The 13750-nt window shown below is 37.3% G+C and overlaps 1 protein-coding gene and 1 long non-coding RNA gene across 5 annotated transcripts; one reads left to right on the top strand and one right to left on the bottom strand.

Moving 5' to 3' along the window:
* Positions 1-231: 231 nt before the first annotated feature.
* cmtr1 (cap methyltransferase 1) lies at positions 232-9235 on the bottom strand. Of its 4 annotated transcripts, none has more exons than XM_055020088.1 (24): positions 9059-9235; positions 7896-7997; positions 7488-7648; positions 7194-7352; positions 7008-7100; positions 6829-6900; positions 6428-6522; positions 5834-5906; positions 5534-5732; positions 5309-5427; positions 5083-5179; positions 4871-5003; positions 3625-3804; positions 3483-3539; positions 3338-3395; positions 3070-3138; positions 2833-2964; positions 2597-2722; positions 2410-2501; positions 2227-2295; positions 1969-2016; positions 1719-1831; positions 1518-1626; positions 232-1204 (listed from the first exon to the last, which is right to left on the bottom strand). In XM_055020088.1, the coding sequence occupies exons 2-24, from the start codon at positions 7990-7992 to the stop codon at positions 1069-1071; spliced, it is 2487 nt and encodes an 828-aa protein (XP_054876063.1). In that variant the 5' UTR covers positions 7993-7997; positions 9059-9235; the 3' UTR covers positions 232-1068. The 4 variants fall into 4 exon arrangements, with proteins under 4 accessions (XP_054876063.1, XP_054876062.1, XP_054876064.1 ...); XM_055020087.1 differs by having other exon boundaries at positions 9119-9235; XM_055020089.1 differs by lacking the exon at positions 9059-9235 and adding an exon at positions 8875-9035.
* A 1488-nt stretch (positions 9236-10723) lies between these two features.
* On the top strand, positions 10724-13750 carry LOC129351214 (uncharacterized). The gene is made up of 2 exons (XR_008604711.1): positions 10724-10956; positions 11958-13750. It is a non-coding gene; the product is annotated as an uncharacterized LOC129351214 (long non-coding RNA).

Below are 13750 nucleotides of genomic sequence, written 5' to 3'. Positions count from 1 at the left end.
AAAAAAAAAAACAGTATAAATTTGAAGTAATGCTCCACTCCAGCTACTTTTTTGTTTTATACATTAGGATTATAAATTGTTTCCTAATGCAGTATTTATTAACCCCAGTGAATAAATGTATCAAATTAATAGTTGGATTTTTCTAAAAATAATTATTAGATTATTTCACATAATTTATAGATTGTACCATAAATTATGGAGGGCAAGGCAGGTAAAAATGAAGCTCTAAAATATCTTTGAATTTCTGACTTTAATCTAGTTTCATCAATGTGTGGTAACAGTGTTATCCCTTTATTCACTACTATTTACATCTAATAACTCGAGATTTCACTCAACAGAAAAATAAATACATTGCAGCATTTACAACAATCGTCAGGCACAAAAAGCAAAAGAAGTCAAACTTAAAAACAGAGTTTTGGGTCACACAGTGAGCCGCCGCTACAACCAGGCTGGAAAAAAGTGAGTCAAAAGCAGAGCTGCGGCTGGTTTTAGTATCCAGCTTCATCTTCTGCGAAGAAGACGAGTCATGGCATTACAGCAGTTCTGAAGAAGGCGACACTGACCATGTAGACACTGATGCATAGTTTAAGCCCATAGTTGGTAAAATGACATATGAAAGCACAGCAAAGTATATCACCTATCAAAAATTTGAGAAAACACAGATGCACAGGAGAGGTCAAAGCATGGTAAAAACAGCATCATTTTCATTGTCTCCATATTGTTGTGTAAGGCAGTATGATTCAGTGTCGTTCACTGAGGGGGGAGGAAATATTGAGGAAGCAAACTGGTTCAAAGGACAGCCAATAAGTCATACCTTCAGTTAAAAAACTTCCTTGAAAGTCATCAAAGCGAGGAGCTTAATAGTGGTCTTAAAGCAGTTTAATGAATGAACAATAAGTTGAGTGGCCACATAAAAAAAAGTTTTATAATCTGAAGACTTTATCGTCCTTTTATTGTCAAATAAATAATGATCAATGGATCACACGGCCTTTTCCAAGGCGCTCCATCACTTTGTGCCTCAGAGGACGGTCTGCAGCTGACGAAGATCTTTAGGGTTCATTACTTTACTCAGTACTGGTGATGTTGATGGATGAAGGTTAAAAATTCATCTTTGGACAGTTTCTCTGGGTCCGTTCGGGTCTGAGAATCGTGGACGATGACCCCTTCCACCCAGGCCCAGAAGAGCCGCTCAGAGTGACAGACGCTGAAGGATTAAAACAAACCAGGTATTTCAGAGATTATCTACTTTTCTTACATTTGTGTTTTTTTTATTAGAATTCTATGCAGTTGACCACCAAAAAGTTGTGCAAAGTTATAAGCAGAAGGAAAACAACACTTTAAAAGTTTATCACAAATAAAAATGTGGACTGCTAAGCTCCACTGAGAACAATGTTTTCCTTCCACTTTACTTTCTGTTATTATATCATTGCCATTTAAATCTGTTAACACTTCATACCCCTTCATAATTGACACGTTTGCAATGTATTGTAGGACTGAACAGAAAGGTGTATATGTACCGGAAAGGAGCAGCAGCATTTGGTGGCATGTCATAAGTCGATTCCTTGGTTAACTTGTTAAAGAAAAACTTCTTATTTGAGTTTTTGCTGTATGCCATCGTCCACGGCTCTGAAGGGCATCAGGAAGAAAAACAAAGTTTTGCTTTTATTTTCATATTTTAGCACATCCACTGCTACATACTGAAAAGCACAAATACTCACCATTGACAGTTTTAATGATATAGAGACCTGTGGGAAGGAAGTGCCTGTCATCTCTGCCGGTGTAGGACAGACGAGGGACGCCTCCTGAACTCTTGGTCATCTTCATCTCTAGTCTATTAGAGGAAGAGACAGAGATCAATTTGCATCGTTGGAGACAATTTCTTATGAAAACAACTAAAATAGCACTGATCTTACAGAAAACAGAGAAACCCTATAATTACAGGTAGCCAATGGGAGATCAGTATTTTACCTGACAAAGATTTTCTCCATTTCCTCTAGTCTGTAAACTTCCTTGACTCTGGTTAGGAGAAAAAAAAAAGCATGTGAGTATTTACTATGTAGTACCAGGGGAAATTTAAATGAAAATAATTTGACAGCATGACTTAGATTTCAAATTTGAGATAAATTTTGACAATAAAAATATAATGTACTCGTAATTTCAATTCGATGTTTTCCAGTGAAAAGTAAAAGAATTGGTAAAAATGGCTGAATTTGGTCCAGTTGTCACCTGATTGGGTTCATGTCTGGTCTGCTGGGTTTTGCCACTGCCTTCACAAACTTCTCAGCCATCTGGATTCTGCACATTTTAAAAACACAAAGCAAAAACAAGAAAATTGTGAAATCAAAACAAACAAAATAATGTGTTTTAAAGATAAATCCAGATAACTCTGTAACAGAGCCAACATCTTACCGCTGGTTGAAGTGCTGATCTCTTACATCAGTACCATTAAGAATCAGTGCATCCATTACATGGACAGCATTGATTCTGCGCTGAGCTTTACCCTGAGAACCAAACAGATGGTGTTATATTTGATCCAGATCTTTTTTTCTCCATTTGTTTTGTTTTTATAAACATTACGATTCGGCCCGGTTCTCACCTCCCCTTTCAGCTCTTGAACGATCTCCACACTGAGGAGTGTTTCCCTTGGCAGCTCCAGCTTGAAATTTTCCATTTTCTTCCAGCGCAGGGGCATTTTCCCGTCCCACGTGTATATCTGAGACTTCTACACAGTCAGATAACAGAGAATGAATTTTAAAGAAAGCACATAATTAGCACTCTGCTATTGCTCTAGACAAATACATTTTACCAGAAGTCCTGTCCCTTCAGACCTACCCCCAGTGCAAGCAGGAAGATCTGCTCTCCACCTCCCACAATGCATCTGTAGTCAAAAATTTGTCGCAGCTTACTGAGCGTTTTGGAGTCCAGAGGAGTTACTTTACTCTGGAATGCATCGACATCTGAATTCTGAGGCACAACACAAGACAGAAAATTCACTTTAAACACAACATTTGATCTTTTTCAAGATTTTACATAAAAGATCAAAATATTTCCATATCTTTCATATCAAACCTTTGTCAGCTCATAGAATTTGCTTTTTGGGTCGGATGAAGAAGGAGCGACTCTAGCTTTGTCTGGTACCTAGAATCAGAAACCAGTTAACCATAAGTGACAGTATAAAACAATAGTTACCGTATGTGGAAAAAAATAAGAAAATTAATTATTCAGTGCTTTCAAAAGAAATATTTACATATTGATGCCTATTTTTTTAAATTTCTCTCTGGAAAAGAAGGTGTTCAAATTACAGTAAATCTGTAGAGTTTACAGTTTCTCCACTCACCCCCCAAAGCTTTAAGCACTCCTTCCTGATGTCAGCTTGTCTCGGCTCTGCGAGCGTCCTTTAAATATTGCAACACAGTCACTGTCAGACGTGATTCTGAGTTAACACAAATATTGCACCCAGTTGCCCAGTTGTGTTTGCTTACGGGTCTATGACATAAGCGTGGATCTTAGCCAAGGCCTTGATCTGGACTGCACAGAGGCTGAAGTCACAGAAGAACGCAGTCTTTGTCAGGAATGTTGTTAAATAAGCAGCTGGTAAAACATGTTGAAAATGGCGTCCCCTACCTCTCATTGGAGTTGACCATGAACTGGAAGAAGTCTGTGTCATCCTTTATGATGCTCAGTGGAACCACCTCTCTAACATCAGTGTCCCTGTTCCTGAGCTGGTTCAGTTTCAGGTTGACTCTGAACATGTACTCTCTGACCGCATCCGAACCTGGTTTCAGACCGCGGCACACGATGTACCTGAACATCACACAAAGACAAGACAGTAGATTCTTTACTTAAAGGAGGAAAATGTATCACAAATATTTAACCAAAAGCAGAGAAATAGGTTGACTAATTTTCTTTAGGTTTAGTGTTAGGTCAATCTTGCAGACAGAGCTGGCAGCGACAGGCGACAAGCAGGTTGTTGATGGAGTGAATTTTTTGGATATATAAAAATAAGTGCATGTTTTTGTATTTGCAATGATTGTTTATGGTTCTTAGCATAACACTGAGTCATCAGTACTCAACCATCCGACCTTGAGTACTGATGACTCAAGGTCAAAATTATTTATACAGCACATTTCTAACAACTCACACTGGGAATAATGCTTTAAACAATGTGACCAACATTTGTGGCTCAGGTTTCCAATTAAAAACATTTCTAAATTTAACATTTCAACTGACCTTCCATACAATGGTTATTAATATTTAGACCAACTGCTATTTTTACAGGAAACATAAAACTATAAAGTGATAAATAGAATTGTGTAAGCCTTTATGTATTAAGTCAAACAATCCCCCAAGCAGTGGTGACAAAAGCAGCTTTAAATTACCTCTAGATCTTTGTCTTGTAAATCTTTTATAAGGTATATATTATATATATATTCAAAGCTACTGTATGTGGCAAAAGTTTCCAACCCTTCAAATGCTCTAAAACTATTATTTACCTTAAGTTTTCAAGGTCAAAACTTAAAAAATCCAGAATATTGAGACAGGGAGAAGAGCTTTCATGCAAGAGACATAAGTCACAGTTACGGCAACACAATTTCCTCCAAAAACAAGTAAGTAATGGAATCATTTAATGGCAGTTCATCCAAAATGCTGCTGCGTGATTCCTGGCCAACAGAAGAAAGATCAAAAATCCCTCGGCGGATATTAAATTGTTACAGCCATAAAAAGGCTTATTTTGAAATCTGGTTACTGAGCTATACAGAGATTAATTATCTTGAGTCTTAAATATTTCTCAGGTATGAGGAATCTAGATGTCTCATTTCTGAGTTCAACACAAATAAACTTGTCTGGATCATTTTGTCATTGAGCCCACCTCTCAGAGTTGGCTGGCCTGCTGGTGACGGGTTTGAAGAGAGAGATCCTGTCAAAGCAGAGGTAGAGCAGGTACACCAAACCCACGCTGAAAGGAGTGAAGAGGTCAAAGGTTTTACATACAAAATGTCCACCTGGAAGGAAAAAGAAAACAGATTTCTTTAGAGAGAGCTCCACTAATTTGTTGAATTTTCCAAAAACTTTTACTTGTACCTGTCCTGAGGGTGGAGAGGGCAGTGAGGAATTGACAGAGCAGCAGCTGCTTAGTGAGAATCTCCTGAATATTCTCCTGGCCCTCCACAGAGAAACCCTACCAACGCCAGAAATCACATCAAAACTGATCACGAGCTGATTACACTGAAAACACCAGGCTTACATCATGCTTCTGAAACATGTGAAGAAAAAACCTCAGGCAGTTACTGGTGAGAAGTCGTCTTACCCCGTCTGCCATGAGGAAATGCAGCCCTCTTCTGTCCGTGTTCTCCATGACAAAGTTACGAAACGCGGTCACGTTTTCAGGCAGAGTAATGTCGCCATCCCCGTCCACTCCACCCTCACCTAACATACACACAGCACAGGTCAAGCTTCCACTGAATCATTTATGATCTCAAATATAAGATGCCTCTCTTCTGCCCTCTGAGACGTGACGGTTTTATCAACACACCATAGTAAGGCTCAAACAACTCGCTGGGCGCTGCGTAGAAATCCTCCAGTTTGAAGTCGCACGGCCCTCTCAGCGTCATCCCGAAGCCTTTAGCGTGCCAGCGTTTCCTCCACAGGATGTACTCTGAAAAGCCACCGGGCCCGGCACAGACGTCACCAAAGTACAGAAGCTCGCCCTCACGGTCCTTCACCAGGAATTTCTACACAAAATAAGAGAGTTTATTTGGTTAATGTGTTTATGTGGGTCTGTGTTTTGTAACCACAAGTTCAATCCTGTGTGTATTAGGTGTAACACACTCACCCCTTGAGAGTCCTTTGGATTGGTGAACATGTAGTCAAAGCAGTGATCGATGTTGGCCATTTTCATGGCTGCTCTAAATACAGAGAAAGTGACGAGATGACAAAGCAGGGACACTTTTATACACAAAATGCCTTGCTTTTCAATATTTTTATGCCAATAAAAATACCACAATTACATTAAAATTGTCATTGAGGTATAACTGTTTAATTACTGAAAGTAATGAAAGTCATTACATTTAGTTTTTTGTTTTCAAGGCATTTGTCATAGTGGCTACAGCTGTAACATCTTTATAAACCTTGCTTTACTGTTGTAGATGTGTTTTTAGGCTCAGAATTATTTATTTTTCCTTTAAAGAAAACGTAGATCAGCAGATTTTCCTATTGTCAAAATCTCTTAAGAAGACTTCTCATACTTGACACATCTTAAAGGTAAATGTGGTATTTATAGATGGCAATTCTCTATCAGCAAGGCTTTTTACACTTTCATTTTATATTTTCTCACATGTTGCATTCAGTTTAGCTTTTACAACGGATTATTTTAACATTATCTAGAGTTAAAAAAGAGCAGCTAGTGATCTGCAGCATAAACCTTTACCTGTTTAGAAAGATTCCTCCTCTGATCGTCTCATAAGGGTTTGAGCGTGTTCGGGCTCTCCTCATCTCCTCGCCCTCCAGATCATCAAACACTGTCTACATTCCACAACATTTTGGATAAAGACAAAAAAAGAACCCGAAACCATGAAAGTTTTGCAATAATGCATAAAAGAACAAAATTAGCTAAATATCAAATTTTGGGATTTTTACTGAAGACAGCTTTGGCTTGAAAAGTTTAAAGATTGAAATGTTCTTTGTAGATGAAATACACATAAATTATCAGGACAAAACTTCTCTTTGAGTTTCGTGCCTGGGTATCCCATAATTACTTAAACCGCTTTTATTTCCTTCAGTTCTTATATCACATCAGACATAATAAATAACTGGTATTTTCAGTATCACCTTGCACCGTAGAAGCGTGTGAAGAAGATCTTCTGTACAAAACTCTGTTTCATCCTCAATCTTTAGTTTTCTCTGCACAGACATAAAACAAAGATGTTAATTTAAATAAAGCAAAAAAAAAAAAAAAAAAAAAAAAAAAAGAATAAAAGTGTCAAAGCTGATAAATATTGAGACATTACCGGTCCCAGAATCAGCCAGTCTCTCAGCTCATCTGCATCTGGTGTCTCTGTGGTGCATTCTGGAAACCAGTCGACCTTCTCAGTTGCACTGGGCTTTGTAGACAAAGTTGAGATCTTTGTTCTAACAAAACATGTCTAATGTAAAATTGGTGAAAACAACAAAAGGTGAGCACTGGTTTTGCTGACCTCTGGTTCATCCCGCCAGTCAACATTGAGTTCTCCCTGGAAGCCCTGCAGCGTGAGCCCCAGACCCCTCCTTCCACGCTGGGTAGAAGCCTCTACGATCTCTTTGCGTCCCTGGCTGAACTTACCCAGACCTTCTCCTTCTCTAAAGCCCATTTTTGCCTGTGAAAGACGACATGATAGAAGCGTCATTAAAGCACAGAATTTAATATTCTTCTGAATAATCTGATTACTAAATAGTACAATTTCAGAGATCTCAAAATATCTAAAAATATAATGAGGTTTTGATTTGATCACCATGAGCTTCTGCGACACGCTGTTGTACATGGAGAACTTCGAGGCGGTCTGAGCGGAGTCGTCATTGTCTTGGGCATCAAAGGAGGATGTTGATATGGACGGCATAGAGAAGCTCGGCCTGTGATCCTCCTGGTCACTGAGGGAGTCATTTTGGCTCGAGTCTGGACAAGAAGACACATACAAATAGAACAATAGGTGTGTGTCAGTATATAAAGTTTGGGATATTGTCTCTTTTTGTTTAAGAACGTTTGGAATTGATAGATCCAGGGCAAATTTAGCTTATCAAATTCATACTGAAAACATGCAAAAAGCACACGTTAGTCTGGTTAGCACACAAAGAACCCTTACTTAATTATTTTAAACTGCCAATGCATTTTGTTCATTAATGGTGAATATAAATTTACTCACCTTGTCTAGATAATGACTCTTCATCTGAGCTGCTTTCATCGAGCCGCCTCTTCCTCCCCGGAAGAGGTGAGTATGTTGCATCTGCTCTTCTTTTCATTATAGCTAAAAACAAAACAGAAGAGTGATGGTAAAAGCAAAAACTGCTGCAAGTCAATGTGATGTGAATTACCATAAAAAACATACAAGATGTGTAATGGGATTACAGCTTCTACAGATAAACACCAGGCCACTCAACAATTGTGAGTGGAGGTTTTAATCCTGTTTCACTTTGCAAAATTATGAGTAATCAATTGAAAGTTTGAATATAAACACAACAAAACAGACATAACTGAACTAGAAACACTTTGCTCATAATAAACTTGTATTATGCAAAATTATAAAATTTCATGATCCGTTTTCCACAGTACTATTGAGATGACAGGAGATTGAGTGTGTAAATATGGGGAGACGCAACTGGGGACTGTCGTTCCAATTCCAGTTAAATGAAGATGCACCAGTTTACAGGCCAGTAAATGGAATTACCTAGTTTCCCCTTGATTGGATCTGACCTGTGACTATCATAACAAATACAGATAATTATGATTCATGTTTTATTTTAAAATGTAATTAATTTAAGAATTCACATAATGCATTTTTATGGATATTTTCATAAAAATGAAAGCAAGCTAATATTTTAAGTGTAATTATCTGCTATGTTTGAGCAAAAAGGATGTACTACTTATTTTTCAGGATGAAAAGTTAAATGAATGTAATTTTAAAAGGAACAGCACGTGTCTAATATTTTTTTTCAATAATTGCAACCACAGAACTATGATACTTTAATAGTAAATTTTCATTGAACATTTTTGTTACGGCTGTTTTTGTAGCTTAATTGTAGCTAAACAAGGAACAAAATCGCCCTTCTCCCTCAAATTCAACAACTTCCAACATCCCTGCCAGGAACTGCACACAGTCAACACTTTTAAATGCAAACCATTACCTATCGATTATGTGGTAAATGTATTTAGTACAGGCCCATGTCAGTCTCCGAGATATGTTTTTGTAGAAAACACTAACGGGCGTAGAAATTTTTAACGGGCTACCGCAGTCTGTTTTCAATGAAATGAAACTACGCAGCATTAACCGTTAGCGTGCATTGTTAGCCAACTATGTTTTTGTTTTACCAGCTCGGAGGAGGGAAAGCCTCACTCTTCTGAGGGGAAATAACACCGACTGGGACTTACTGTCATAAATGTTTCAAAACGTTCGACTAACAGTTTTATTTTGAATAGAAAAATGTGCCAAAAAAGCAGTTTCTGAAGTTAACATTAGCCCGCTCTCCGTAATCAGAGCGTCCTTCTTCTGAGACGGACGCATACAGATGACGTAGCTTCCGGAAGGCTCTCAACACAACAGCTTGGAGTTTTTTTTTTTTAAACTGAAGTGTTTTGTTCTTACAGCGTGTTCATAATTGAAAATTTTGTCTTCCTTATATTATTTCTCAGCAGTGTATCACGGGTAAATGCTCGTATGTATGGAAGCCAATTTCCGCCACTCTGTTAAAAAAAATACATTATCTCATTATAATGAGAGAGTATCTCAAAATAATGAGATACTGTACTCTCTCATAATGAGATACTATCTCATTACTATATCATGATATGATGTAACAAAAAATTATTTACAGCTGTTTTAAAATACTGCTTGGATACAAAATGTGTTTTAAATCCTCTAGTTTTGTGCCTTGTAGTTTTTTTATAATACGTTATTTGTAATGTTTGGGTCTTAAAAGTCATTTAAACTGCAATTTGTTTCTTTTTTTACTTTGAAAGTTACAAACTGCCTTCACGAAATATTCATAACACTTGTATTTGGGAAACTAGTTGAATTTTATTATTGAAATAAATGAAACTTTCAATAGAAATTGAATGTATTTAATATGACTTTAATTTTTAAAGTGGAAGAAATGAATATACAATATTTACAATACAATATAAACTCAGTATCCCCATACTGAGTATCACATATTGTCAGCATCACGCTGACAATATGATGCTGTCCTTGCTTTCTTCAGCAAGGACAGTAAAAGTAGTCATGATTAATCGGTAAATGGATGGGCTTAAATACAGAACAATTATTTAAAAAGCAGTAATTATAGTAACTTGTTAGAGGTTGCAAAAACTTAAGGCCTGAGTGGAGGTTCAACCGTCAGAATAAATATACAGCCAGAGATACAAAGGACTATTTCAGATCAAAACTTATCTATATTATATTTGGCTCAGTCACAGTTCAGACTCGTTCCCATTAAAATATCTTAATTATTGTGGTTAATTAAGTGTTTCTCAACATATGTCATTGAAGCCTAAATTAATACATTTACATTTGTGCTTTTTTCTTCTGTATGAAGTGACTGGTGGACTTCTGCCATCACAGATGATGAATAGGAGTAGAAAATGTTGTTTCAGACAGTTGTGCCAGATTCCTCTGTACCATTTTTAGAATGGGAACAAACTTTAATTGTTCTTAATTGTTAAAACTACTTAACAGTGTCCCAGTAGACGTCACTGGAGTGTAGCTTTGTTATCCATTGTTGCATGTTAGTGTATTTCTCCCTGCTCTTAATTGGTGGACAAAACACTTGGAACATCTATCCCAGGTTTAATAATCTACCGTGTCGCCAGTGGATCTGCTAATCCATCGGTGACACAAATACACACACACACGCACACACACACACACACACACACCACACACGCACACACACACGCACACACACACACGCAACGATACGCATAAATCTTCCAGCTTACGCAATGACAATACAGCCAAGGGTTTATATACAACCTGTAGGGACTGGATTTCCCGAGAGCAGATCAACTGATTGAAGTGTTTTTGCCTGCAGACACCGGGGAGAGCTGTTGCTGCCTCAACACAAAGACACAGTGGGATACAGTTGCCCCGCAGCAGCTCCTGAGGGCAAGTTGCAGAGGAGTTTTGAGGCCTCAACTGTGAAGCACTGAAGGGACCAAGAATGTTTTTTCGGATCCCTCGCCTGACCCCTGGATATATCAGATATCTGCAGGTTTGTGTGATGCTTTCAGATGTTCTTCTTGTGTGGATAGATTTCAAATTATTTTAGACTTTGCTGTAGCTCGACAGTCAGGGACTGAAATTACAAGAATCTCATATCTATGCTGAGTCCAGGAGTTGCAATTCTTATGATTTTTTTAAATGAAGAATTATGTGGCTGTGAATAAAATACTGTTATTTTGTCATTTAAGTAACAAAATAACAGTATTTTGTTACTTATCTTTCTATGTCTCATATGTATTGTATATTTAAAGTTAATTTGCTCAACCAAAAATACAAATTTTGGTAATCGACATAGCATCTTTTAGAAATTTTGTGTAAACTCATTGATTTCCAATGAGTTTACATTTGTCTGGTCTGAGTCATGGCAGGATTAGGATAGAGAACCACAGTAGCCTGTCTTTAAGTGGATTTAATTTGAAGCTGTCTTCAGGTCAGGCAAATACCCTCTAATTGGATCTCTGTTGCAGTTGTATCAAAGCCATTTGTCCTGATTGTTATTTCAGATACATGCAGATGAACTTTAGAGCTTTAACACAAATTTTAATTTAAAAAATTGCAGCATTGGTTTACTTTTTTGTTGCTGAGATGTTCTGAAGTTTGATGGAGAATCAAACATAATTGAGGATGAATGAACTGAAGTCAGTTCTGATGAGATGCAAAAGATGTGGATGATTTGAATTTAGCTTTTAGAGCAAGCATTTTTACATATAAAAAAATGCAATCAGAAATGCTTTTTGGTGTCCTGTATCTACTCAAGTTTCCGAAATAACTTATAAAAACTTACAAAAATCTTCAATTGTGATAGAAACAAAGTCAAACATACATAATATGGAGACTTTGATACAGTTTTTCCCTCAGGAAAAGACCAATACTGGAATGAGACTAGCCTTGGAGGGCTACATTTTTCAGATTGTTCATTTGCCAGTGGCAGGAACGACATAGCTGCAAATTCATGCAGATGGATAGCTCTTATACTCTTTTTTTTTTTAGACCCAGGCAGCCCAGACGGTGCTGCAGAGCCGGGAGAGCACTGCCACGCCATGCTTGGCCTTCCTGATGGGTCTGATGGGTGTGGGTTTGTCCGGTTACAGCTCTTGCCAGCTCACACTCCACTGCAAGCCATCCACTCACCTCTTCAGATGAAAGAGATGGAGGAGACACCACATTTTTTTTATAACGTTTGAAAGTATTTTCCTTTTGACAGTTGCTTTCTGGATTTTGACAAAACCAGACAAAATCTTTAGAGATACTGATGACAGAAGTATTCTACCATTTGGCAGCTTTTATTCCAATATTCAGTCTTTGAGTCTTTTTATGAAATTAAACATGATTATTTCCCAAAATATCCACAACTGAAAACTTATGTGTTTTCACAACAACTCATCGTATGTTTATGTTGCTGTTTGCAGTTTCCCATTATCTGATTCAGGTTCAACATTCACCAAAGTTCTAACAATTTAGTATTATTATTTTGTTGTGTTTGGACTGACAAGCGTGTTGCCTTACAGTTTTGCTTAAATGAGTCCCAGTAAGAAGTACCTTCATTTCTTCTGCACAGCAGAGTATTTTTTGTTGAATGTTAAAGATGCACAGACAAAAGGAAAGGCAGCTAATGAGGTTTCTTTGGAACTCGGTTCATGTTGAACTTGGATCACTGTCCTCAGTTCTCCCACTTTCCCGTGCCTTATCATGGGATTATTCAGTTAGAAGTTGTAATTTTGCACAAAAAGAGGAAAATGTTAGTGCTTACTGCAGTGTGTGATAAATATGTGATGAAGCAAAGACATCCTGTCAGACTCATGACAAGATCTCAGAAAAGAAAAACAAAATCTATTCAGGTCAAAATTTTAGAAAGTTAACAAATGTGTACTCTTACACTGTGAACGTTATTTGTAAATATAGCCATACATGTGTTTCTTGGACTCTAAATAAGAGTAGTAGTGCAGGACATTGAGTCCTTCCTGCTTATTTTGTGAGGTAGACCGGGAGACATCCAGCTGGGCTCATTTGTTGTTGCAGAGCAGAGAAACCAGGACAGCCAACAGGTGAATCCACGTGGATCTCTCTCAGTTGCACTCCAATGATTACAATCTGAATGTAGATGAATGACCATTGGAGGTCTCTTAACAAAAAATGTACCTGTTTGTGGCTGTGTGCTTCTTGTGCTTGATGCATTTTTAATGGAGAAAATTAACTTTGACAGCACAATGAATGTAAATAGGAGCAGTTAGACTATAATTGTAAGAATGATCATATTGAAAACTCTTTGCAAAAACAATGAGAAGGTTATGACAATAGCATGACTGTAAAAGGAACCGTAGCATATTAACAGTTTATGATATAAGTAAGATGATCTCTAAAGATCTTTAGATAAAAACAGATAAGACCAGCTTACAACTGAGACATGAGAAAAAAAAGTGTAAAGAAGTAGTATATTTTATAGGTACACTGTGTGCGTTTAAAAAAAAGAAGTTGTATTTGATGATGCGGTCACGTATTTGATGCAGCATTGTGGTATGAAGGTATACAATGCCTTCGCTACGTATATTAAAAACAAAACTTTTGCACTAAGAGATTTAAATGACAGTGTTTATGTTCCCTACTGCCAATATAAGACTTATTGCAAGTTTACTGAAATATGTGCAGTAAATAAAGTATATTTTAAAAAATTGTAATTTTTCAGAATGGCCTGTCGGTTTGCCCTCATGGACCCGATGCACAACAAAGCACCTTAATAAACATTGTGCACAATTGTTTATGTTTCAATAAATCATTAAAAACCA

Source organism: Poeciliopsis prolifica, unplaced genomic scaffold (assembly GCF_027474105.1).
Source record: "Poeciliopsis prolifica strain line A6 unplaced genomic scaffold, Auburn_PproV2 SCAFFOLD065, whole genome shotgun sequence".
Lineage (NCBI taxonomy): Eukaryota > Metazoa > Chordata > Actinopteri > Cyprinodontiformes > Poeciliidae > Poeciliopsis > Poeciliopsis prolifica.
The sequence above is the reverse complement of the archived record's forward strand: the minus strand, read 5'-3'. Positions and strand labels throughout refer to the sequence as shown.

Excerpts from the sequence above, each read along its gene's own strand:
- cmtr1 (XM_055020088.1), bottom strand. The coding sequence starts at position 7,992 with ATGAAAAGAAGAGCAGATGCAACATACTCACCTCTTCCGGGGAGGAAG. Across the intron at positions 5,180-5,308 it reads ATTTCCTCATGGCAGACGGG|GGTTTCTCTGTGGAGGGCCA; the intron begins GTAAGACGACTT and ends TGGCGTTGGTAG. Across the intron at positions 2,502-2,596 it reads TTCAAGAGCTGAAAGGGGAG|GGTAAAGCTCAGCGCAGAAT; the intron begins GTGAGAACCGGG and ends TTTGGTTCTCAG.